This window comes from Lactuca virosa, chromosome 4 (genome assembly GCF_052849685.1).
Source record: "Lactuca virosa cultivar CGN04683 chromosome 4, Lactuca_virosa_CGN04683_v6, whole genome shotgun sequence".
In the NCBI taxonomy this organism is placed as follows: Eukaryota; Viridiplantae; Streptophyta; class Magnoliopsida; order Asterales; family Asteraceae; genus Lactuca; species Lactuca virosa.
This window is the reverse complement of record NC_136429.1, coordinates 167,962,845-167,986,888: the sequence shown is the minus strand read 5'-3', so window position 1 is coordinate 167,986,888 and position 24,044 is coordinate 167,962,845. Positions and strand designations below refer to the sequence as shown.

The 24,044-nt window shown below is 37.0% G+C and overlaps 3 protein-coding genes across 8 annotated transcripts; all 3 read left to right on the top strand.

Annotated features, from left to right (window-relative positions):
• Positions 1-546: 546 nt before the first annotated feature.
• On the top strand, positions 547-3,003 carry EMB3141 (Pentatricopeptide repeat (PPR-like) superfamily protein). Its single transcript, XM_079044650.1, has one exon. It carries the CDS (start codon positions 735-737, stop codon positions 2,844-2,846), a length of 2,112 nt encoding a protein of 703 aa, XP_078900776.1. The 5' UTR covers positions 547-734; the 3' UTR covers positions 2,847-3,003.
• A 233-nt stretch (positions 3,004-3,236) lies between these two features.
• On the top strand, positions 3,237-6,829 carry LOC145107705 (putative inactive purple acid phosphatase 27). The gene is made up of 12 exons (XM_079044651.1): positions 3,237-3,590; positions 3,674-3,765; positions 4,303-4,378; positions 4,479-4,601; positions 4,691-4,783; positions 4,882-5,017; positions 5,097-5,178; positions 5,257-5,389; positions 5,460-5,665; positions 5,755-5,880; positions 5,964-6,273; positions 6,342-6,829. Exons 1-12 carry the CDS (start codon positions 3,357-3,359, stop codon positions 6,645-6,647), a joined length of 1,917 nt encoding a protein of 638 aa, XP_078900777.1. The 5' UTR covers positions 3,237-3,356; the 3' UTR covers positions 6,648-6,829.
• Positions 6,830-8,675: 1,846 nt separating this feature from the next.
• Positions 8,676-13,194, top strand: LOC145107703 (uncharacterized). 6 transcript variants are annotated; one of them, XM_079044646.1, is made up of 4 exons: positions 8,678-8,983; positions 9,090-9,260; positions 9,339-9,454; positions 13,072-13,194. In XM_079044646.1, the coding sequence occupies exons 1-3, from the start codon at positions 8,810-8,812 to the stop codon at positions 9,450-9,452; spliced, it is 459 nt and encodes a 152-aa protein (XP_078900772.1). In that variant the 5' UTR covers positions 8,678-8,809; the 3' UTR covers positions 9,453-9,454; positions 13,072-13,194. The 6 variants fall into 6 exon arrangements, with proteins under 6 accessions (XP_078900775.1, XP_078900772.1, XP_078900774.1 ...); XM_079044648.1 differs by lacking the exon at positions 13,072-13,194 and adding an exon at positions 10,423-10,494; XM_079044645.1 differs by lacking the exon at positions 13,072-13,194 and adding an exon at positions 9,819-10,111.
• The last annotated feature ends 10,850 nt before the right edge of the window (positions 13,195-24,044 follow it).

Below are 24,044 nucleotides of genomic sequence, written 5' to 3'. Positions count from 1 at the left end.
TATTAACGTATCCCACTAAGAATACGTCAAATGTAATGAACTCATTCCGCGGAGGTAGTTCCGAGGAATGGATCTTCAGGAAAAAAAATTCACCTCCAATGATTATTTTATGTAAAAATTTCCGATTGAAAGACCAATTTTTTTCCACCTTACATTCAATTCAAACACTGTTAAGAAAAATTCATACTATCATAATCTTTTTTTGAAAATAATTAGTTGGGGAATGAATATAAACCCAAAGAATCGATATGAAAAAAAAAATCTGAATATCCATTCCTCGGAGCTACCTCCGCGGAAAGAGTTCATTTATCGGAGGTAGCTCCGCGGAATGGATATTCGGTGTTTTTTTAATACCTTGATTTAGTTATTAATTTGCTATTCCGCGGAGCTACAATAGATTCCGCGTAGCTCTCGTAGCTTACATCCGCAGAACCAATGTCTATATCCAGAAATCTAATTTTTGGTGTTTATATTTTGGAATTCAACCCAAATTGTCTATACCCTTAATTTCCCATAGACTTTGTGGTTTAAAAAAACAATAAACACCTAACTTTCACCAAACAACGACGGATTTTTCTATGCAGCCCCCTGATATTAGATCACAAGAAACCTTCGTCGATTCACCATATCTCCTCCATAATCCGCGTTCTTCAGAAATTGCAACAAGAAATTCTTCAATCCGAATCCCCTCAACAGTGAGTTAACGATTCCCTTTTCTTTTCAGATAATTCGCGATGGACATTACCTTGTCGCGTTATCAGAACACATCAGTCTTCGAAAGTAGCTCTTTGTCGTTAACGGATGTTAAATTATTTCAAGAAAGACACTTGTTTTTTACGTCTCACTTGTTAAACAAAAGAGTACGAAGAGCCCAGGCATCTGCAATTAGTTGTCATTTTGTAGAACAGGGATTGCATCCAAAACCCAAGCCAAAACCACTGAGTAATGGTCATGATGTATTAAAGAAAGAAACTCATGTCCAAGAGTCGCGACAGATGAAAGGTTCTAGTTCAGGACTCTGTGGCCAGATCGAGAAGCTGGTTCTCTGTAAACGATATAGAGATGCTCTTGAAATGTTTGAGATTTTGGAAATTGAGTGCGGGTATGATGTCCATGTTGGCAAGAGTACTTATGATGCGTTAGTGGATGCTTGTATCAGTTTAAAGTCGATTAGAGGGGTTAAAAGAGTGTTTAATTTTATGATTAATAGTGGGTTTGAGCCGGATTTGTATTTGAAAAACAGGATGCTATTGATGCATGTCAAATGTGGGATGATGATTGATGCCCGCATGTTGTTTGACGAAATGCCAGAGAGAAATTTAGTTTCTTGGAACACAATAATTGCAGGGCTTGTGGACTCTCGAGATTATTTGGAAGCATTTCAGTTGTTTCTAACAATGTGGGAGGAACAATCTGACGCCAGTTCACGTACTTTTGCCACCATGATGCGTGCATCTGCAGGGCTGGAAATGATTTTTCCAGGACAACAATTACACGCTTGTGCTATAAAACTGGGTGTAAGTCAAGATATCTTCGTATCATGTGCACTAATCGACATGTACAGCAAATGTGGAAGCATCGAGGACGCCCAATGCGTGTTTGATGAAATGCCTGAGAAAACAACAGTGGGTTGGAATACAATCATTGCAGGGTACGCCCTTCATGGATACAGTGAAGAAGCTTTAGATCTCTACTACGAGATGCAAGATTCTGGTGTTAAAATGGACCACTTCACTTTCTCAATGATAGTAAGAGTATGTACACGATTAGCTTCATTAGAACATGCCAAACAAGCACACGCAGGCCTCATCCGCCATGGTTTTGGTCTAGACATAGTTGCCAACACTGCACTTGTTGACTTCTACAGTAAATGGGGAAGAATCGATGATGCACGCAACGTGTTTGATAAAATGCCTCACAAGAATGTTATATCATGGAACGCGTTAATTGCTGGATATGGTAATCATGGGAGAGGAATTGAAGCTTTAAAGTTATTCAAACGAATGATTACTGAAAACATGATCCCAAATCATGTTACTTTTCTAGCTGTTCTTTCTGCTTGTAGCTATTCAGGTTTATCAGATCAAGGGTGGGATATATTTGAATCAATGGGAACAGATTTCAAGGTAAAACCTAGAGCTATGCATTATGCGTGTATGATTGAGTTATTAGGGCGTGAAGGGTTATTAGATGAAGCTTTTTCTTTGATCCAAAATGCTCCATTTAATCCTACAGTCAATATGTGGGCTGCTTTGCTTACAGCTTGTAGGGTCCACAAGAATCTAGAACTTGGAAAGCTTGCAGCTGAAAAAATATATGGTATGGAGCCAGAAAAGCTTAGTAATTATGTTGTTCTTTTAAATATTTACAACAGTTGTGGAAAACAAAAAGAAGCTGCTTCTGTTTTTCATACTTTAAAAAAGAAAGGTTTGAGGATGTTGCCTGTGTGTACTTGGATAGATGTGAAGAAACAGCAGCATATGTTTGTTTCAGGGGATAAAAAATCAAAATCCCATGTTCAAATTGTTAAAAATTTGAAGAAATTAATGTTGGGAATTGAAAAATATGGTTATGTTCCAAAGAAAAACTCTTTGCTTCCTGATGTTGATGAAAGGGAAGAACAGATGTTAATGTTTCATAGTGAGAAACTTGCAGTTTCTTTTGGACTGATGAATACTTCAGATTCAACACCTTTGCATTTGGTGCAGAGTCACCGGATTTGTGATGACTGCCACCTGGCAGTTAAGTTAATGGCTAAGCTGACTGGACGAGTGATTGTTGTGAGAGATGCTAGCAGATTTCATCGGTTTGAAAATGGAAAATGTTCTTGTGGTGATTACTGGTGAACAAGATTTATAATTTCAGAAAATTAGTTTTTTTATCTTCTATAATCTTTATTCCCATCTTTAATTTTTCTATTTCTGTTTACTTGCGAGTTATAAATTGTAACTTGTAATCACAAAAGTTAAGATTTTGCAATAAATAAATTTGCTTCCTGTTCTTGTTATCAACAATAGCCCATAAATTTTTGAGCAATTGTATTTTAATTTTTTATGTTTCATATAATTATATTTAGTATGTAACTAACTCTTAATTCACTACAGAAAGCATGAAGAATTTGCTCCTAAATTTCCTGGGAGATGAATCCCCAAGGTCACGAAAACTTGTTTCACATAGTTTGTGTGTCCTTTTTTAGTGTTAAACAATTTGTATTTAACGTTAAAAAAGTGTAACATATTATTTTGTTTAAACCATTTTTTAAAGTCTGTTATGATATTTGTGATTAGTAGCTATAAATATAGAAATATAACCAAGATTTTTCTTATTGAGTGTATGCACACCAAGTGTTTGATAAAATGACAACAAAGAATAATCTCTTAACTCTCTTCTTGCTACTATCAACTTTCTTTGTTTCAAAGCTTTGCAATGCTTTATCCAACAGTCACCTCACCGGAACTCCTCCCAACCACCACCACCACCATGCTACCGCCAGTGAACAACCACTTGCCAAGATTGCAATTCACAAAGCTGTTAATGCTCTCCAAGAATCAGCTTGCATTACTGCTAACCCTTTACTTATGGGGTGTCAGGTGAAAAATGGTTTATTTTATATTTTTTTAGAAGTCACTTTAACTTGTAATGATAACAACCAGTGAGTGACTTGATTTTATAGGGTGAGGATACTGAATGGGTCAACGTGGAGGTGAAGACCTCAGAACCAAGTGAGGGTGACTGGGTTGGAGTTTTCTCACCAGCAAATTTCAAGTAGTCTTTTTACGTTTTTGCCCCTTCACAAAATTATATATTTAGGGTTTAGGTTGAAATGTTTTAACCTTTTTAGTATTGGTTTATTACATAAAACGTATGTAAGATCTTAATTTTATAAAAAATAACAAACAAAAAAGCATATATATATATATATATATATATATATATATATATATCCAAAAAGTAAAATAAATTTTTACCAATATAGTCAACATCATCATCAATAAATAGTAACACAATTAGGGTTCAAAGACCAAATATTGATAAATAAATTATATATTAATAAACCAAGTATGCATTATATATTAATAACCAACTATTTCCCTACCACTGGAAAGTTACAGATTATATAGCAAGTTATATCGGAGTATTCAGTACAGTTTTAAAAAAATTAGGGACCTTAGATGTTAAAAAAAAATCCAGAGGGATCAAATGTGGACGCATCAAATAGTTAGATAGTTTATTTCAAGTTTCAACCCTTATATATTTCACCATAAAAAATGTTTTTTCTCAACAATTGAAAAAATATTGCAGTTCATCAGATTGTTACTCTGAATCATCCAATGAATTGCAAGATAATGGTCCATACATATGCACAGCCCCAATCAAAGTAAGATGTTTTATAAAATGGAACTCTTGAAGATAAAAAACTTTATATATTTTTTATTTTTTATATTTCTTTTAACCAATGAAACTATTGTTATAAACAGTACATGTTCGCGAACCATTCGAATCATGATTACACAACAACAGGGAAAGCGTCACTAACATTCCAAATCATCAATCAACGTGCAGATTTCTCCTTTGCACTTTTTTCTGGAGGATTACAGAACGTATTTGCAAACTCACTCTTAATTTATTTTTTAATAAATGTTTTTCGATTTTTCAATGAGCAATTAATTACTTTCGGGAATTTCAACAGCCAAAGTTGATAAGTGCTTCATCCCCTATATCGTTTGCAAACCCTAAGGCTCCACTTTATCCACGCCTTGCTCAAGGGAAAACTTGGGATGAGGTAAATAGTAAATTTCCATTAATCATTCGATTATTTATTCCATCAACCAAACACTACCTAAATTTTTACATCATGTGTTACTTTTGATGTTTATTCAGATGTCAGTGACATGGACAAGTGGCTACAACATCGATGAAGCCACTCCATTTGTTGAATGGGGTTGGGAGGATCAAAGTCAAACCAAAAAGCTTTCTCCAGCTGGAACTTTGACCTTTTCTCGTAGTAGCATGTGTGGTATGATATGTCTTACCCCCACCCTACCCTACCCTACCCCACCCAACCCCACTTGATAATGTTCTTAAATTCCATGTAGGAGAACCTGCAAGAACAGTTGGATGGCGTGATCCTGGTTTTATCCACACTAGTTTCTTAAAGGATTTGTGGCCTAACACCATGTATGTATTAATTTAAAAGAATAAACATGAATTGTAATTTTCTCATTTTTCATTTTATTTTTTGAATGATTTTTTCAGGTATTCTTATAGAATGGGTCATAAGTTGACAAACGGGTCGTTTGTTTGGAGTAAATTGTATTCTTTCAATTCATCTCCGTATCCTGGACAAGACTCATTGCAACGTGTTATTATATTTGGAGACATGGGAAAGGTAGTGATTAAGTTAATAAAATTTCATGTTTAATTTTTTATTTAAAAAATCTCTACTACCATGTTTTCAGGCAGAACGCGATGGGTCAAATGAATATGACAATTATCAACCAGGATCATTAATAACTGCAAACCAACTAACAAATGAACTAGATGACTATGATATAGTATTCCATATTGGTAATCTAGCATTTGCAAAAGGATACATCTCACAGTGGGACCAATTCACAGCACAAATTGAACCTATTGCATCAAAAAAACCTTATATGGTTGCAAGGTTAATTTCGACTTTTAAGTATTTACATAATTTCTAGTTCTAAATAAACCGAATCAATCACAACTTACTTTCAAATTTCAATCTTGTAGTGGAAACAACGAACGAGATTTTCCGAATTCCGGATCCTTCTATTTAAGTTCTGATTCAGGCGGGGAGTGTGGTGTGCCTGCTGAGACCATGTTCTATGTTCCCGCAGATAACAGAGCTAAATTCTGGTAAAAATATTTATTTCTTCTTAACCATTAAGAGGTTGGAATCATAAATGGTTCAGTTAGTTCTTATTGATAAATGTTTGTAGGTATGCAACGGATTATGGGATGTTTCATTTTTGTATAGCGGATTCAGAGCATGATTGGAGGGAGGGTTCGGAGCAGTATGCATGGATAGAGAAATGTTTTGCATCAGTCGATAGACAAAAACAGCCATGGCTCATCTTTGCTGCTAACCGTGTTCTTGGCTATTCTTCTAGTAGCCAGTATGCTATCGAGGGTTCTTTAGGAGAGCCAATGGGAAGGGAACATTTGCAGAAGCTATGGCAGAAATACAAAGTGGACATTGCATTCTATGGACATATCCATAGTTATGAAAGAACTTGTCCTGTATACCAGGTATATAAAGTTTCCAAAATGGTCTTTTTGAAATGCTTAATTTGATACTTACTTTTTTTTAAATGTAGGATCAATGTGTGAACACGGAAAAGTATAATTATTCGGGAACTGTGGATGGGACAATTCATGTTGTTGTGGGTGGAGGAGGGAGTGAGTTGTCGACTTTTGCTTATGTTGATACAGAATGGAGTTTGTATAAAGATCATGATTGGGGATTTGTGAAACTTACTGCTTTTAACCATTCATCGCTTTTATTTGAGTACAAGAAGAGTAGTGATGGTTTGGTTTATGATAGCTTTACAATATCAAGGGACTACAAAGATGTTTTGGCTTGTGTACATGATGGTTGTGGAACTTCCACGTTGGCTCCATGAGAGTTACTTTGTATGAGGCTTTGAAGTTTAAGTAACGTGTTACATTCTAAGAGGGGTTTTAATTTTTATGGCAAGTTAGCAAATCTTAACTAGCTTTAATGAAAAAAGTTTTTTCAATAATGGGTGAATTGTAAGGGTCTTGGTGGCATTAGCCCTTTAGCTACTACAATTGTTTGAAATTACTTATGCTCCCTAAAATCTAAATAATTCGCCCACAACCATTAAATTAACGAAAATGGACTCAAAAGCTAACGTCTATAAGAATGAAAAACATATGTAATTTAATGCTAAAGTTTGCAAGTGAGAGTGTCTTGTGATATAGTCGCTCATTTGTGTTATAAATATAAAAATATCATGATGGAAACCCTTGCAGGAAAAAAGCATGACACTGGACTGTATATACACAAAATTGATAAAAGAGATAAGGTATATAAAAATTTAGATGGAGAGAGGAGAATTTTGGATAATTAGAATGATTAAACTAAAAATGCTCAAATCTCTAACAACCAGATATATGGGAAGGTAGTTTAATAGTTAATCCTAATAAGTTGGAAATAAAGTAACCAAAAAAACATTCCAGAACCCATATGGTAGCTAGATATAAGCAATGAAAATAGAAATTGTTGTGATTTTAGGTCTTGTGTATACATGACAAAAAAAAAAACGACATTGTATTACGTTTACGTTTGAACATATGCCAATGATGGTCTTTACATGATACATATTGCAATTTGTCACCTATACAAAAGTAGAAAATGTGGGATATGACCACACTACCACATAAAAAGTGATAAGACATATTATTATTACCTCATCACCATACAAACATCATACCACTTTGGTATACATAGATATCACTTCACATCATATATTCCATACCACTTTGGTATACATACATATCACTTCACATCATATATTTTATTTTTATATTCATATTTTTAATAAATAAAATAATAAATGAAACAAATAAAAAAAATAGTGTTAAAAAAGTTACATTAATTTAAATAAAATAAAATTACACGGTATGAAAAAAGATTACATCAATTTAGTTTTCATCTTCAACATATGCATGTCCGTCGATGTAAAAAAACGATTTCGAAAATTTATGCAACTCATACCAAGCATTGATATAGAGAAAAATATTATGATATGTTGAGATTTTTGGTATTGTTTGAGTGCCGCATCGAGGACCTTGGAGTTTTTACTGGTATTTGGATGTGTTTTTTTAGGTTGTTGCAAATGTCATTGAATTCAATTATGTTTAACCTCATATTGTGTCATTTTGACGAAAGCTCATCGATATGCCGATAAACACCTTTCACCATTTAGTTGTAGAAGTGGTTTAGAATAGATCCCCAAAATGTATGTATCTCTCAATCGAGCATTTCCTTTGAAGGAGTCTCTAGACACCGAAAGCTAAGCACACGCTAAAACGGTTTCTTCTTTTTCCTCTCAAGGTTTTTGGGTTTGGAAATTTGGTTGTTGTGGAAATTGTTCCATGGTGGGAAGTAAGAAGTTATATTTAAATGTATTGTAGTGTGTGTAATAGATGAAGAAAAGAATGGTGTGAAAGGAATTGTAATAAAGTGATAATATTTATAAGAAGAAAAGAATTATCTGAATTTTTTTTTAAATGTTATAGCCATTTGTCTTGAAAACCCACCGATTTATTTCAATTGGTTGTTGCTTTCCATGGTATATGCCACTATAGTCGAATAGACCACGGTCGTTGCACAACACCACCCTAAAATGGTGTGCACGATCATGGCTTGAATGCCACCTGACCATAAGACCTACACATATCCTGTATACCGCATGGCCTTAATAGCGAATTAAAATTAAATCATATCCAATCTCGTCCCACATGTAGATCCCATGGCATTGGCAGTGTTACCAATGAAGATGAAAGTCATGAAACATAATTTGATCGAAAGAGGAAGGGGTTTAAATGACAAAAACAGTAGCTGATGTGCTTAAATTGTAATGTCACAGTTGTTTGATGGCTTAAATGCAATAACTGTTTTATCATTTTCTACCCGAAAGAAGACGAAAAACTCTAGAAGGACCTTCAAAGATCAAACTTCAAAGCACGCCGTTTCTAAGGCACGTTGGAGTCGATGGCAGTTGCACCCAGATTTTCTCTCTGTGTGTAGATTGTGACGATGGAGCATTCATTATGGGGAAATCTACCATTGTTGGTGAGAGCGAATTCGAAGGAATCGGTGGAGCTCATACTCCAAACCCTATGGAGAACTCGCAAAATTGGACTTGATTCAAACGATCGCGATGTCATCCGTGATATGCTTCAACTTCAAAATGATGCCGACCTCGATCCTGTAATTACCTTTTACTAGTTTTTTGCTATAGTTTCATAAAATGCCCACTATTACTATGAACAGTTTGATCTGATTTCTAATTGCTAGTAAATATGTAATTTTGTAGCTTTTGGTATGCCTACGCATGTTGATTCGTAGATGTGTCTATGAGAACAACAATAAGGATGAAATACAGAAATTGTTCCCTGAAGAAGTCTTGCCTGAGATACAGAGATTATTGACACTTCTGCTACAAAAGTTCCATAAGGAGTGGAGAGAAGATATAGCGAAAGATCAGGTACTCTTGGGTGATAATAATTTCGTTTTTACAGGATATATGAACTAGGGTTTCCCCTAAATCTGTTTTAACTTCTAGCTTCAGAGCAACACAGAGCCAAATTCAGGAGAAACAGATGTCAACTTTCAGTTGTCTAAAGATAGACTAGAGACGATGTTGAAGTCTATGTATTCTATGAGTGATCAACAATGAAGGTACATGATTTCATTCCCATAAGATTTTTTTTTTGTTTGTTATAAATGTGGCCCATCATGGTTCATGCTGACTCAAATTCAAGAACATGATATGTGGCTTAGCCTAAATTTTGGTATTGGTATGTTATTTTGCTTAAATCTTATTTGAAATCCTTGTAGCTTCATTTTATGTATTTGCCAAAGTGGTTGTTTTCACTAATTTGTTATGTTGAAGATAACTTGAAGTGGTAATAATTTGTTATTTGTATGTACTCAGTTTTTGGACGAAGTTAAGAACATAAAATAAAAACACTAAATAAAAAAACACTAATGTAAAGTATTCACAAACCATTCCAAAACTATTCGTCAACCTTGGTTGCAGCAGGAGAGAAAAGATGAAGCAGAAGCGTAAGAGAGGAAGAGAATGATTTCGTCATTCGGTGTGTTTAACCAGTCACAGGCCTCAGTCAAGAATTTTGGGATTTTGTTTTTTCGCACATTTTTTGGGTTATATTTTCCTAACATATGTCAAACCCGATAGTAAACACAATTTTGGGCTCATTTAAGTACATTTTAACTTTGTTTCAATTGCAATCGAGTTATTTTCTTTCACATGTAAATTTTTCCCAAAAACTTTGTACCTCCATCACCTAAAATAATATCTTCTTCGTTACAACATGCTTCTTGAGATGACAAATGAAAGTCGACCTTGTTAAACGTTTCCTTGTATGAAAGTCAATATTGTCGTACCTGTCTTTGTATGTTTTAAACAAATCATCCAATCTATTCTCAATATTCGGTCATTTTTTTTGAAGGCTTTTAGGTTTTATGGGGTATCAATTCTATGGGGAAGATAATAGGATCCGATTTTTTTTTTGAATATTTTGAATAATCTTATAAATTAGGAACGTATTTAACCAGGAGTTTAAGAGTTCTATGGAAACTATTAAACTTCCGATTAAGGGTTAGTACTTTCATGAAAAATGCAGGAATCGAACTATGGAGAACCGAATATCACTTTGGGGTGAAAGTAGGAACCGAGTACCACATCGTATGTTTTGAATCAATTTGTGTTTTGGTCGGTACGGATTCGATATTTGGTATGTAATGTTCATCCCAAATTTTGAGTATTTAATAAAAACTAATATAGAATTTGAGGTCAAATAATTATATACTAAAAAGCGCTTGATGAGCTATTATAAAAAAATTGGTTATTATGATAAATATGAACTTATGGTAGTCAATAGAATATCTAATCCAAGGCTGTCAAGATCGGTATCCTATGTATGATTGTTTTTGGGTTTGCAAAAACGTTATCAGGATCTTAAGATCTCATAAAAATTGACAATTACAAGTTTAAAGCATGAAAAGTACATTTTCATTCATCTATCTACCATTCAAAAGTTATAAAAAGTCCAAAACATTAGTCATAACACAAATATTATCTAATCTAGTCTAACATAACAAATGGTGGATACATATCATTGAACTCTTCTAAATCCAGAATATCATCTTCTACCAAATTTCTTTCAACACCCACACCTGCGGTTAAAGAAAAACATGGCATATAAAACTAAAAAGTAAAAACTATTGCTGTCAATTTTAAAATTATAGAATGAAAAAATAACTCATGCAATTGAACTTGAGCCATCATGGGCTTGCGACAAACTTGGGCCATCAAAATGGTCCATCTACTATTCATTTGTATGATGATTACAAGACTCTTCTTCATCAATCCACTCATCATAGGAACTAACACCAACAAGATTTAATGTTTCAGTTCCATCATGCTCTTTTCATTTCTTTTGGTGCTTTAGGTCGTACATCACATACACAAGATCGTCCATCTTTTGTTGGTGTAATCGATTTCTTCTCTTAGAATGCACATATACAACAAAATGAGAAAATAATTGAAAAATAGATAACGATATAATAAACGTAGCATTAAAACAATAATGTTGTTACTTATAAGTTACAATCTCAAAGGCACTCCAATTCCTCTCACAATCACATGAAGAACATGTCAAGCTCAAAATTCTTATGGTGATTGTTTTTCAACCCGGGCACGTTAGCTCCATATGAATCCCACCAATCAACTAGACTTTTTCCTTCCTTGTTAGCTTGGCTACATTAAGACCAAAGAGCCCTCTTGCATTAGTGGATTCATCAAATTGACAATCAATAGTGTGTCATCACCGCATATTCTTTCGAGGCACATTCATAATCCACCTCTAATCTAACCCATATTCTGAAAATTGGGGCTATATTGCATCATTGGATTCAAGTAATAACTCGCCACATTGAGTGCCCTATTTATTTAGCTGATGATACCATCTTCCGTCAATGATCGCATGAATTGGTTTGTACCTCAAAATATATACAAACAAGCAATATGAGGTGGTGGTTTTATATTAATATTGAAATATATAAACAAGCGAACAAACAAAAATATTTGAATATGTTGTTTGAACATCTTTATAGTTTTTTTTTTTTTTTTCATCATTCTCATTTATCTTGGCTTGGTAAATGAAACCTAAATGATAGTGTGACATCTTCATTTTTACGACCATTTTAAAAAATTTTATTTATGCTTATTTAAAACATAATTTATTTATAAATGCGGAATTTGGTCCCGTAAAAGTATTTCCGAAGAAATGTTTTTATTGATTATTAAAACCTTGAGATGTCATAACTGATACAAGAAATATAAGCATAAACATGTTATCTTTCATGTTCTTCCTTCTTGTAAATCGAATTCAACGTGTTTTGTACATTTCCTTTGTTATTACACCAAATCGTTAATGGAAGATTACAAAAGGGAGTAGAAGAAGACCGGTTGCACATTTTTGAGTAATGGATGGAGTGATAAAAAAATAGGTCAATATGTAATTTTTCTTGTGAATAGTCCTAGAGGAACTATCTTTTTAGCATCAATTGGAACATACGACATTATCAAGGAAATGGAAAAAGTGTTCGCAATATTAGATGACTTTGTTGAAAAAATAGGTAAGGAAAATGTTGTTTAGGTAGTAACATATAATGCTGCAAACTGTAAGGCTGTTGGAGAGACAGAAGTGGAAGAAACTATCTTAGACACAGTGTGAAACTCATTTTATAGATTTAATAGGATTTTGAAAAAAGATTGAACATCATAAAGTTACCATCGCAAATGGAAGAAAGATAACAATATTCATATATAATAGGTGACGATTGGTTTTATAACTTTTATTTATTTTTTAATATAAGTTCTTTTAATTCCTATAACAAGTTTCTTTATAACATGACATAATTGATTTCCATGCTCAAAGAATTTACAAAGGGGAAGCAACTCCTTAGGCGTGGAGCAACTAGATTTGTTACTGCTTATCTTACACTATGTCGCTTGTTTGAACAAAAGATGTATAGTTTTGGATACCGTAGGATTTTGGTCATCTTAGGGTCATAAACCCCCTAATGAAGGTTCTTCGAAGGGTTGATTTCATTTACCAAACTATAGTAAATGTGACGAACGAAATATGAAAAAACTTTAAAGATGTTGAAACAAAGTATTCAAATATTTTTGTTTGTTTGTTTGTATATATTTTTAGTTATTAGTTAAAAACCACCATTTCATATTGCTTGTTTGTGTATGTTTTTAGGTACGAACCAATCCATGAGATCACTGACGAAAGATGGTATCATAAGCTAAATAGGATGCTCCATATGGTGGGTTATTACTTGAAAGTTGAAACCGATGATGCAATATATCCCTTATTTTCAGATTACAGGTTGGATAAAATGTGAATAATACATATGCCTCGAAAGTATGTGTGGTGATGAAGACCTGGAAAAGAAAATTTGACTGTCAATTTGATGAATTGATTAATACAAGAGGGTTGTTGGTCTTAATGTAGCCAAAACTAACAAGGAAGTAAAAAAAAAATCCATTTGATTGGTGAGATTCATATGTAGCTAACACACCCGAGTTCAGAAATTTTGCTATGAGAATTTTGAGCTTGATATATTCCTTATCGGCTAATAGGGAATTTTAGTGCCTTTAAGATGGTAACTTACGAGTAGCAACATCATTATTTGAATGCTACTTTTATTATATCGTTCGCTATGTTTTCAATTATTTCTTATTTTGTTGTATATGTACATTCTAAGAGAAGAAATCAACTACATCAACAAAAGATGAACGGTCATGTGTATGTTATGTACCGCTTCAAGATTAATGAAAATATGAAAATAAAAGGAAAAGAGCATGATGGATGTGAAACATTAAATATTGATGATGTTAGTTCTGATAATGAGTGGATTACTAAAGACGAGCCTTGTAATTATCATACAAATGAACAGTGGATTAACTATTTTGATGGTTCAAGTTCAAGCCGATCGCAAGCCCATAATGGTGGTGGAGATGATGATTTTTTAAAAGAGATCGATTGTGTGAGTTCAAGCCCATAATGGTGGTGGAGATGATGATTTCTTAAAAGAGATCAATTGTGTGAGTTATTGTGTAATTTTAAAAGTGACAATGATAGTTTTTTGTCATGTGTTAATGTATCCCACTAAAAATATGTTAAAGATAACAAAACCGTTATCTTTAGGACGACCTAGCTAACGGTCGCAAATCTTTCCTAGTGCCAGACCCAGGCCCTCGTCCTCGCGCTAGGTCCCTCTCGCCTGGCACCATCGCTCCCAGGTTCAATTCATAACGACAATCTCTGGTCTATAATAGGACAAAACACAATTAGTCGCCTCCTAGAGTGACACGTGTTGTGCCCAAGGCTTTGTCCTATGCTTACTCTGCACCAATAGCAGATGACTACTAGTGGTGCATGATCTTCCAATAGGACTCCTCCACGTCTTGTTGGCCAAGACGGGACAAAAAGTTCTGTTGGGATTGTGCATAGGAAACAACAAATCTCCAGAAGAAGGGATCACTTTCTTTCCATCAAAACCCTAATTAACGTATCCTCAAATAAACACTAACTAGACCGTCGAAGTTTCGTCCCGGGACCACCTCCGGGACGTCGACTGACGTTATTTCATCATTGTTGTGATTACAGGGCTCAACCTAACCAGAATCATCAAGTGACAGTGTTAATTCAAGGCCCATATCACAACATTTGGCGCCATCCGGGCGTGTACTCAGAGTTACACAACCTTGATACGATTCTAGACGTCGATGATGACGGGAAAGGAACCTACGATGTTCGGAGGAGGAAAATCGAGTCCACTTAGATCAATGTCGTCGCTCGACGGCACACAACCATCTGCTTCAGACGAACAAACTTCCACCCACACGCTAACAACACATACATCAGGTCCAACGACGGGAACCGCAATAGCAGCAATCGCCGCCCTATTGCGATCGTTACCCGTCACAACAGAGCACCTGGTTACAACCACGACTGCAGTGCCTCGGTCGACAATGACTCAACAGTTGCAACCACCGACCCAACAGTTACAATTGTCGACTCAACAATCACAACTGGTGGTTTCTCAGTCGCAATCGCTACCGCAACAAGCGGGGATGAACACTTGGTCCCCAGGATCCATATTGTCCTCCGCACAATACCCAATGTCGAGCTATCAGTTCTCTCCAATAGCAAGAATGTCGCACATTCCGCTCTTTGCTCAACAACCTCCGATGTTTAACCCCTACTTCCAGTAGTTGCAGGGATCCATCCCCCAAGCACTGTCGTCGCAAGAATCCAACCCTCATTTGCCAGTGACGCAGCAGTTTAATATCCATGCTCAAAAGCCTCAGGGGTCGAGTCTAAACATGCTCCAGCTGCCAGAATCGGGCTCACAACTACAACAAAGCATGCAATCGAGCTCACAACAACAACTGTACATCTCGCAAGCAGCGATGTACAACCAAGCGTACGTAAACCCGTATTATGCTCAACAATTCATGATGTATAGTGGTTTTCCATATCCACACATGGAAAACCCGGTGAGAAGCACCAACTCTGCTTTTTGCCAGGAGTTCATGCAGTATGAGATCCCACACTCGACGATGATACCAAACATCCCCAAGTATGACGGTACAACCGACCCTAACGAGCATATCGACACTTATGAGTGGACGATGACGTCGCTGAGGATGGACAGGCGGTTCATTTGCACGTATTTTCCTGTTACACTATCGGGAAACGCCGGAAAATGGTTCAAGGCACTGCGATCGAGCAACATCTCGAGTTTCGAGCAGTTACGATTCCTTTTCCTCAACAATTTCATGCAACTAAGGAAGGGCAAGGGAGATGCGAACTCAATAATGGCATGCAAGCAAAAAAGGAGAGTTTACTTCATGGCCCTTTGTCGAAGAAGATGCAAGGGAAGGTACCTCAGTCGAGAGACGAGCTCAAGTAGAAATTCGGGAAGTATCTCAGACAGATCGAAGGTGAAGAGAGAAAAGAATATAATCTAAAAGTTGTTGCCAATGCATACATTAAGCAAGAAGAAGCAGTCTCTCGTCCAACACTGGCCATCGAGAGCGCCAGGACGGAGGCCACGACAAGCATAATCGACACTCGTGACACCCATCCCCGAGATATCGTCCGTTTGGCAAAGACGAGCATCGGGGCCACCGAATCGATGTCCACGCCATCGAGAAAACTCCTCTGAAGATGGAAAAAGAAAAGGGCACGTACTGTGAGTATCACAAGAGCAAAACTCATTATACCGGCGAGTGCACGGTGCTGAAGAAAGAGATTGAAGAAAAGAATCTAAAATACGACCTTTATGACATCACAAAGGACTTGAGATCTAAGTTCGATGCCGATCAGAAGAATGCTCGAGCTCAGAAAGACGCATGTAAGCGCCCAGAGAAAAAGAACGACATCTTCACCATCTTCAGGCCACGTAAGAAGGTCGAACCCCACAAAGCAAAGGACGACGCCGATGTATTATCTGGAAGCATATTTAATATCAAAATTTCTATTGATGACCCAAGGCTACCAAATTAGTATCCCAGGGATCCACTCCTAATCACTGCCTACATACGCCAAAGGCAAGTCCACCGTGTCTACATAGACAATGGTAGTAGCACGAACATACTGTATGAGCATTGTTTTAGGCAGTTGCCCACCTCCTGGAAGGAAGGATTAAAACCCCCTACAAACGGACCATTGATTGGCTTCATAGGGCACAACTTATGGCTACTGGACACCATATATTTGCCACTTACCTTGGTCAGTCACAATGGGAGGGATTAAATCACGCGAACAACCGAAATTTCCGTGATATAACCCCCAGCAGAGCATAACATCTTGCTCGGGTGACCGACGCTTTTCCAGCTGCAGGCCATACCTTTAACAATCCACGATATTGTCAAGTTCAACACACGTACTGGGTCAGCCACAACAGTCACCATTAACCCACGAGCACAACACTGCCACCAAGTCATCGCCGCACCAGAGCTAGTGCGAGCTCCGAAAAAGTCAAAGGACGATTGCCAAACAAAGAAGCACATCATTCATCCGGATTACCCGAAGCAAACAATCTGAATAGGTGCAAACCTATCGGAAGAAGTGAAGCTAAAATCAGTTTCCCTCTTGAAGCACCATTCCAAGGTTTTCGCATGGCGGCCAAAGGACATGGTAGGAGTCGACCACGAGGTCATCGAACACAGCTTGAATATTCTTCCGGGGAGCACCCCCATCAAGAAAAAAAAAGAGGGGACAAGCGGGTGATAGAAGCAAGACAATTAACACAGAGATGGAAAAGCTGGTGGATGCATGCATCCTCCGGGAGGCAATCTTTCCTACCTGGATAGCAAACCCAGTAATGGTAAAAAAGCACGACGGATCATGGCGGATGTGCACTGACTATTCGAACTTGAACAACGTATGTCCGAAGGATTATTACCCCCTCCCGGAGATAGATCAAAAGGTTGAATCCTTAGAAGGATTCAAGTTAAAGTGTTTTCTCGATGCCTATAAGGGCTACCACCAAGTCCAAATGAAAAAAGAAGATGAAGAGAAAATAGCCTTCCATACCGATCGTGGCACCTTCTGCTACCGAAAATGCCATTCGATCTCAAGAACGTCGTGGCAACCTACCAACGCCTGATGGACAAAGTGTTTGTGGACCAAATTAGCAGGAATGTCGAGGTATATGCCGATTATATGGTCATCAAGAGCCATGACGAAGTAGCTCTGCTCCACCATATCGAGGAAACTTTTCAAACCTTGACGAAGGTGCAGATGAAACTTAACCCGGGAAAATTCACCTTCGGGGTGGAGGAAGACCAGTTCTTGGGTTATCAGATAACCACCGAAGGAATATCACCCAACCAGGCCAAAATACAGGAGTTCCTCGACTCCGAAACCCCTCACAACCTCAAGGGAGTGTAAGAGATCAATGTAACGCTAACAACGCTTGGTAGGTTCATTGCCAAGTCAGCCTAGAAAGCCATCCCACTTTTCCGAAATTTGAAAGGGTGCATCGATAAAAACCAATTCAAGTGGACACTAGATGCCGACAAGGCCCTACAACATCTAAAAGAACCTCTGCACCAGCTCCCGACCATGGCAAGCCCCCTGTCAGGAGAAACTTTGCAGATGTACTTGGCAGCATCTGACGAGACCATATCGTCAGTGCTAACCATTGAAAGAGACAAGAAGCAATTGCCAATACATTTTGTGAGTAGAGCATTACATGGCCCCGAGCTCAATTACCCAATCCGAGAGAAGTTGGTGTTGGGTTTTGAGCATTCTAACACTCCTAAGGTGTACATGCAACCCTAAATACCTTGGATCTATGTTTTCTCTATTATACATGCAAACTTGATCTTTCCAAGGTATTACCCTAACTAGCATACAAAACTTTGATACCTGGGTAATAATACAAGTTAGATGACATACCTTTTCTTGTAGCTTGTTGCCCTTGATGTAATTAGCCTTTAAGAACTTAGCACCGATAGTGTGAATGCCTCAAATGGAATCACAACACATCTAGGACAAAGGATAACTTGAGAGAGAATGGCTTGCTCTAGAAATCGACTCTATGACTCTTCCAAAGATCACTAGTGCACCATTTTGGAGGCTAAGGGGCTTCTTATATAGTGTGGCTTAATTAGGGTTACACCATGCAAACCCTAATGTGCATGACTTTCCTATTTCCTTAGGCTCCATGGGTTTTAACCTCCATGGAGTATCCATGGTTCACCACATTGGTTTAGGCCAACATAAAGAACTATGGATCATAAGCCCACTTTATAAGAATGAATGATTTACACAATCAATCCCCATATATTTAATTAGTCTCTTTTGATCACAAAATTAATTCTAAATTAATTCTTGATCAATACTAATTAAATAATATGATTTCATATTAATATATTAGAACTTATAATATATTAACAAATCATAAATAACTTCTTCTTAAAAGTTCATCCTATCAAATTTTCCTGGTGATATGCAACCCAAATGGACCATGCTACTCTCGAGTCAAGTACATACCAATTATAGTTATGGACTTAGACACTAATCCAATAGTCTCCCAGTTGGATAAGTCTGATAACTATTATTGCAAGTACGACTCCACAACCCAACTAGCAATCGTAGCTCTTAAAAGCCGTTGTCGAACTCTGACCTAGTCAATAACGTGTCTATTAGATAAGGGATCATATATTCCTCCATTCTACAAGATATCATATGGACTGAGACATGGATTATAATCATTCTCTCTGTCCATCTGTTGTTTCCCGATTTCCGATTTATGACGACCGACTAATTGAACAAATCAAATCAGTCCAGGCTCGGCCGAGCGCTTAGGGTGTCATCACTAAATCATCGAGGGGCCCACAGATATCGCTTTTATCCCTCTAAGGGTAAAAGGAATGGATAAACTTCGACTCATATGCTTGCTCTATCTACTCATCAAATCACACACAACGATATGTGTCACAACTAGCACTTTTGGCTAGGAAATTCCGTCCTTAGGTAAGTAAGGACTATTGTGAGATTTGTGCTAACACTCCTAAGTGTTCAATATGAGTACCTAAGGAGCCATAAAGTGTTAGAATGCAAATCTCTCCAAGTATAGTGAATCTCTCCAAGTATAGTGAATCTCTCCCAAATCTCTCCAAGTATGTGAAATATCTCCCAAATCTCCCTAAGTATGCGAAATCTCTCCAAAAATAGTGAATCTCTCCCAAATCTCTCCAAGGATAGTGAATCTCTCCCAAATCTCTCTAAGTATGCGAAATCTCTCCAAGAATAGTGAATCTCTCCCAAATCTCTCCAAGTATGCGAAATCTCTCCAAGAATAATGAATCTCTCCCAAATCTCTCCAAGCATGTGAAATCTCTCCCAAACCTCTCCAAGTATGTGAAATCTCTCCCAAATCTCTCCACGTATCTCAAATCTCTCTCAAATCTCCCTAAGTACCTTCCTTAGTCGAAAACAGCTCAAAACCGGAAGAGGAAACCCCAAAAGGACCCCCTTGGTCCGGAACCCTCTTAGTCCGGACTCCTCTTGGTCCGGAACCCTCTTGGTCCGGAACCCTCTTAGTCCGGAACCTCTAAGTCTGGAATGTCTTCTAAGGAAAACAAGATGAGTTGCACCACGGAAGCCTCTCATCCGGACCATCTCGCTATCTCGGAACTTCTGGCTCCGGACAATCTCGCACCTTAGAGCTCCTTGGGTCCGGAAGGATCTCGTCTATGGCTGCTTCGGGAAATCCAGTTCGCTTCGCATCCACGGTCCGGACCGCTGACCCGCTCCGACTTCGGAATCCGAGAATGCACTCCGGAAGGTACTGTTTGCTCCGGAACTTCTTGCCAACCATTTCGGATCCTCGTAGCTTTAATACTCCCCTCCGGAATTTGAGCTACAGCTTCGGAAATTGCCCTAGAGCTCCGGAATTCACTATTTAGCCCCGAATTTTAGACTATTCCGGACCTTTTTATCATTTTAAGGTATTTTGAGGTCGGGAATCCCACCAAACTCGTATTTTTCCTATCCTAAACCCCTTAGACTCCTATTTTATGCTAAAATTAATTATTTTAAGCATATTCTTCATAAAAATAAATGGTTGAGATTTAGGAAAACCTTATCCTAAATCAAGAAAATGACAAAGGGATTGACTTTGTGATTTGATGAAATTCCTCATTTCCCATGCAAATCACAGTATTTCATGCGTTACCCACCAAATATCCATGCATGGACCACCAGATCCCCATGCACCAAAGATTCATTTCCTTTTCTTATACTCCAAAACCACGACAGTAAAGGAGTTTAGACTCCACTTTCTCTCTCACTTTTCTCATTCCCTCTCAAAACTCATCTCCAAGCAAGAACAAGAACTTGCTGAAAACAAATTCTCAATTTCTCCCTGGAGTTGTAAGGTAAATTCCTCCACTCATCCAATATTTTATAATATTTCAAGATGAATCCATATTATTTTATTCATAATAATATGTGAAAAATCACCTTTAGGATAACGTTCTCCCAAGGAAGTTCTTCATCTCAGCCAAGAGTTTAAGCTTGAGATCTTCACTCCATAGCTCCAGACAACTCCTCAACTAACTCAAGGTGAGCTTCATACCCCACCTTTTCAATGTTTTAATGTTTTGGGGGAGAGTACAAGTCAAATCTTGCTTAAACTCTTAAATGATTGCATATATACGTATGTTTGTGTGTGTGTGTGAAATATTATTAAATTAATATTTTAGTAATATACTCATGAACGTAGGATTTCTCAAATTCATAAAGAACAGAGGATACTTTGTGCAAAAGAGCCTCCCAACTATTGAGTGTGTCCAACTTAACCCATTTATCTATGCTTTCATGTCTAAAGATAAAAGTTATAAAAAGGGACCTTACTAAGTGGACACCATTTCTAGTGATTTTTCGAAAATAGAAACTTTGTGACTATTTTGCAAACTATCAGGGAGTATTTTATAAATATTCAACATAAAAGTTTGTGTCATGAAAATACACAAATAGAGCCTTTATGACAGAAATATTTGCATGTCATAAACTGTTGTTGTAAAACCTCCAACAACATAAGTAATGTTCTATATGTCATAAAACAGAAAATGCGTGTCATAACCGGCAGTTATAAATTTATATAAATTATAACTTGACACTTTTTCTCTTGGCTAACATGACTTATTTTTCAATAAACGAAAAGGAACGAACACGAACACCTAGTTAACGAGCACAATCAACGATATGGAACGAGAACGATATTTTTATTCAACAAGAACGAATTTCATTATCTATCTAACAAATAATGGATCTCTAACGATTGCTCAAAAGGTTGTTAATATTCTAGTCAGACAAATCTCAAAAGTACCTAAATATAAAAATATTAGTGTACGTCTAAGTCCTGCAAGGAGTTATAGCCAGAGTCTCCTGGAGGGAGAGCGGGAATTTGTGTATAGATCTATACGGGGTTGACACCCCGCACCTTCGCTGTTCGCTACAGCTAGACAGGCCATTCTAGGGTGACAAATGTCTTATCCAAACCGAGGGCGCCTGAGAAACACCAAAACAGGCACTTCGTCAGATTAGTATGGTTATAACGACTCACTAGAATATGTTATATTAACTAGAAATTTATGTAAGGAAAACCTCATAAATAAATTTTGGCACGTTGTGTTGACTGTTCTACACGTGATAGGTGATGGTCCGCATTTGTTGTGTTGACTGTCCTTCATCGCGTAGAATGTCCACAACAGTCATGTTGATTCTTTCTCCTACAAGTATAGAGTTGTAATACTGCTATTTTTACAAATTAAAAAGCGTAGGACTCTATGGAAAATGTTTGTAAACGATTTTGATAACGATAAACTAACCCACACATATACATAGTTGGAAACTAGAACTTACGATTATTTTATAGCAGAAAATATAGGATTTTCTGGGGAAAACGATTTTTCTACGATTTCGATAACGATAAACTAGAACTTACGAATATTTTATAGCAGAAAATATAGGATTTTCTGGAGAAAACGACTTTTCTACGATTTTGATAACGATAAACTAGAACGCACACACTCAATGTTACTCGATAAGAAGTACAAGATTTTCAACCATATTTCCTTTTTGAAAATAAGGGATTTTCTTGAAACGGTTGAATGTTACTATTCAAAAGAACTATTCTCGGACACAGTTCGCGTTTACAAATCACACTACTTTTCAAAATCACTCCTTATAAGGATGAACAAAAGTAATGTCATGCACACACATATCCATGATTTTCAAGGCAAGACTTCAAACAATTTCATAGAAAATATCGGATTTTCTGAAAGTACAATAAGAACGATTGTAAACAAGTGTAAATGATTTTATACACAAAACTGCTTATGAACTCACCAACTTTTTAGTTGACGCTTTTCAAAACGACTTGTATTCTCAGGTATCTAGTAAGCAGGTAACAAGGGACGCGGATGCAGGACTATTTAGCTGTAGTTTGGAATTTCTACTTATGTCTCTTTTATGTAACTCGAAGAACAAATACAATATGTAAACAATGTAAGTTTGTTATCTCAATGTATGATGTTTGGATTGCTCTGTTTCATTTATATTCAATTGTTATGATACTGCACAAAGAAGTCACCCGCCTCCGGACGTTTCCGCCGTCTGGTCCGGGGGTGTGACAGATTGGTATCAGAGCATTGTTTATAGTGAACTGGTATATCTAGCCATACAAGATATACAACTATAAATACAATGGGACTAAAACACACTATGCTTAAAAGTATACTTTAAAAATATAAGTATTTTATAAAAGTATACATATCTACTAACACAGTATCATAACGAGAAGAAACCGAAAGTAACTAAAGGTTGAACACTACAGTCAAACCTGGGCAGTTATGTAATCATATCTGGGATCAATATATCCTGATCAACTATATTTATTTGAGATATGACCAACATGTGCTTGGGAGTGATGGTGGTGTTGCAACAAACCTAAAACCTAACAACTATGAGTACAAGAGGATACTAGAATCGAACATCAAGTTTAAAATACTATAGGAGTATTTTAGGACACTATAAACCCCTCCCACACCTAGACTTTCCCCGTATATCTCGTACCTCGATTTTTGCACAAACAAGTAGTTGAAATTCCTCGCCAAGACTTCTACTACCCTGTCACGGTAAATTACAGATGGGGCAAGGAGAGACCAGAAGAAGTCCATGAGGAAAAATCCAGAAGGGGACCCTAAGGGATACCCAGAGATGAACTGTGAAACGGAGAATTCCGACTAAGAACCCAGTAAGGATAAAAGCGCCAAGGAAACCCTTAGCGAAGCTCTACCCAATTGATAGTAGATCAGAGACCCTTTCACCTTTCTTTTCCCAGATACATAAACACCTGATATAGGTACTCCTGGAATAGACATACCTAGAAACAAAACGATACCCACGCAAACACAAGTTGAGAAATTGGCTCCTATCCCGTTTAGGGCGTATCTCCACAAAAGACAACCCGATCCACAATCGACGTACACCGAACTCCGATAGCCAACGCCCTCACGAATCAGACATCCGTTTAAACCATAAGTAACCCAAAGTGACTCTCGGTTTCCAACCCTCTGTCATGGAGTAATGGAGACCATAAACAAAGCCCGATATAGGGGAATGTAAATCCGATCCCCCAACAA

Coding starts and splice junctions, on each gene's coding strand:
- EMB3141 (XM_079044650.1), top strand. CDS start 735: ATGGACATTACCTTGTCGCGTTATCAGAACACATCAGTCTTCGAAAGT.
- LOC145107705 (XM_079044651.1), top strand. CDS start 3,357: ATGACAACAAAGAATAATCTCTTAACTCTCTTCTTGCTACTATCAACT. Junction 4,602..4,690: donor TTTCTGGAGGATTACAGAAC/GTATTTGCAAAC, acceptor GAATTTCAACAG/CCAAAGTTGATAAGTGCTTC. Junction 5,390..5,459: donor TATTTGGAGACATGGGAAAG/GTAGTGATTAAG, acceptor CCATGTTTTCAG/GCAGAACGCGATGGGTCAAA.
- LOC145107703 (XM_079044646.1), top strand. CDS start 8,810: ATGGAGCATTCATTATGGGGAAATCTACCATTGTTGGTGAGAGCGAAT. Junction 8,984..9,089: donor ATGATGCCGACCTCGATCCT/GTAATTACCTTT, acceptor GTAATTTTGTAG/CTTTTGGTATGCCTACGCAT. Junction 9,261..9,338: donor AAGATATAGCGAAAGATCAG/GTACTCTTGGGT, acceptor TTTAACTTCTAG/CTTCAGAGCAACACAGAGCC.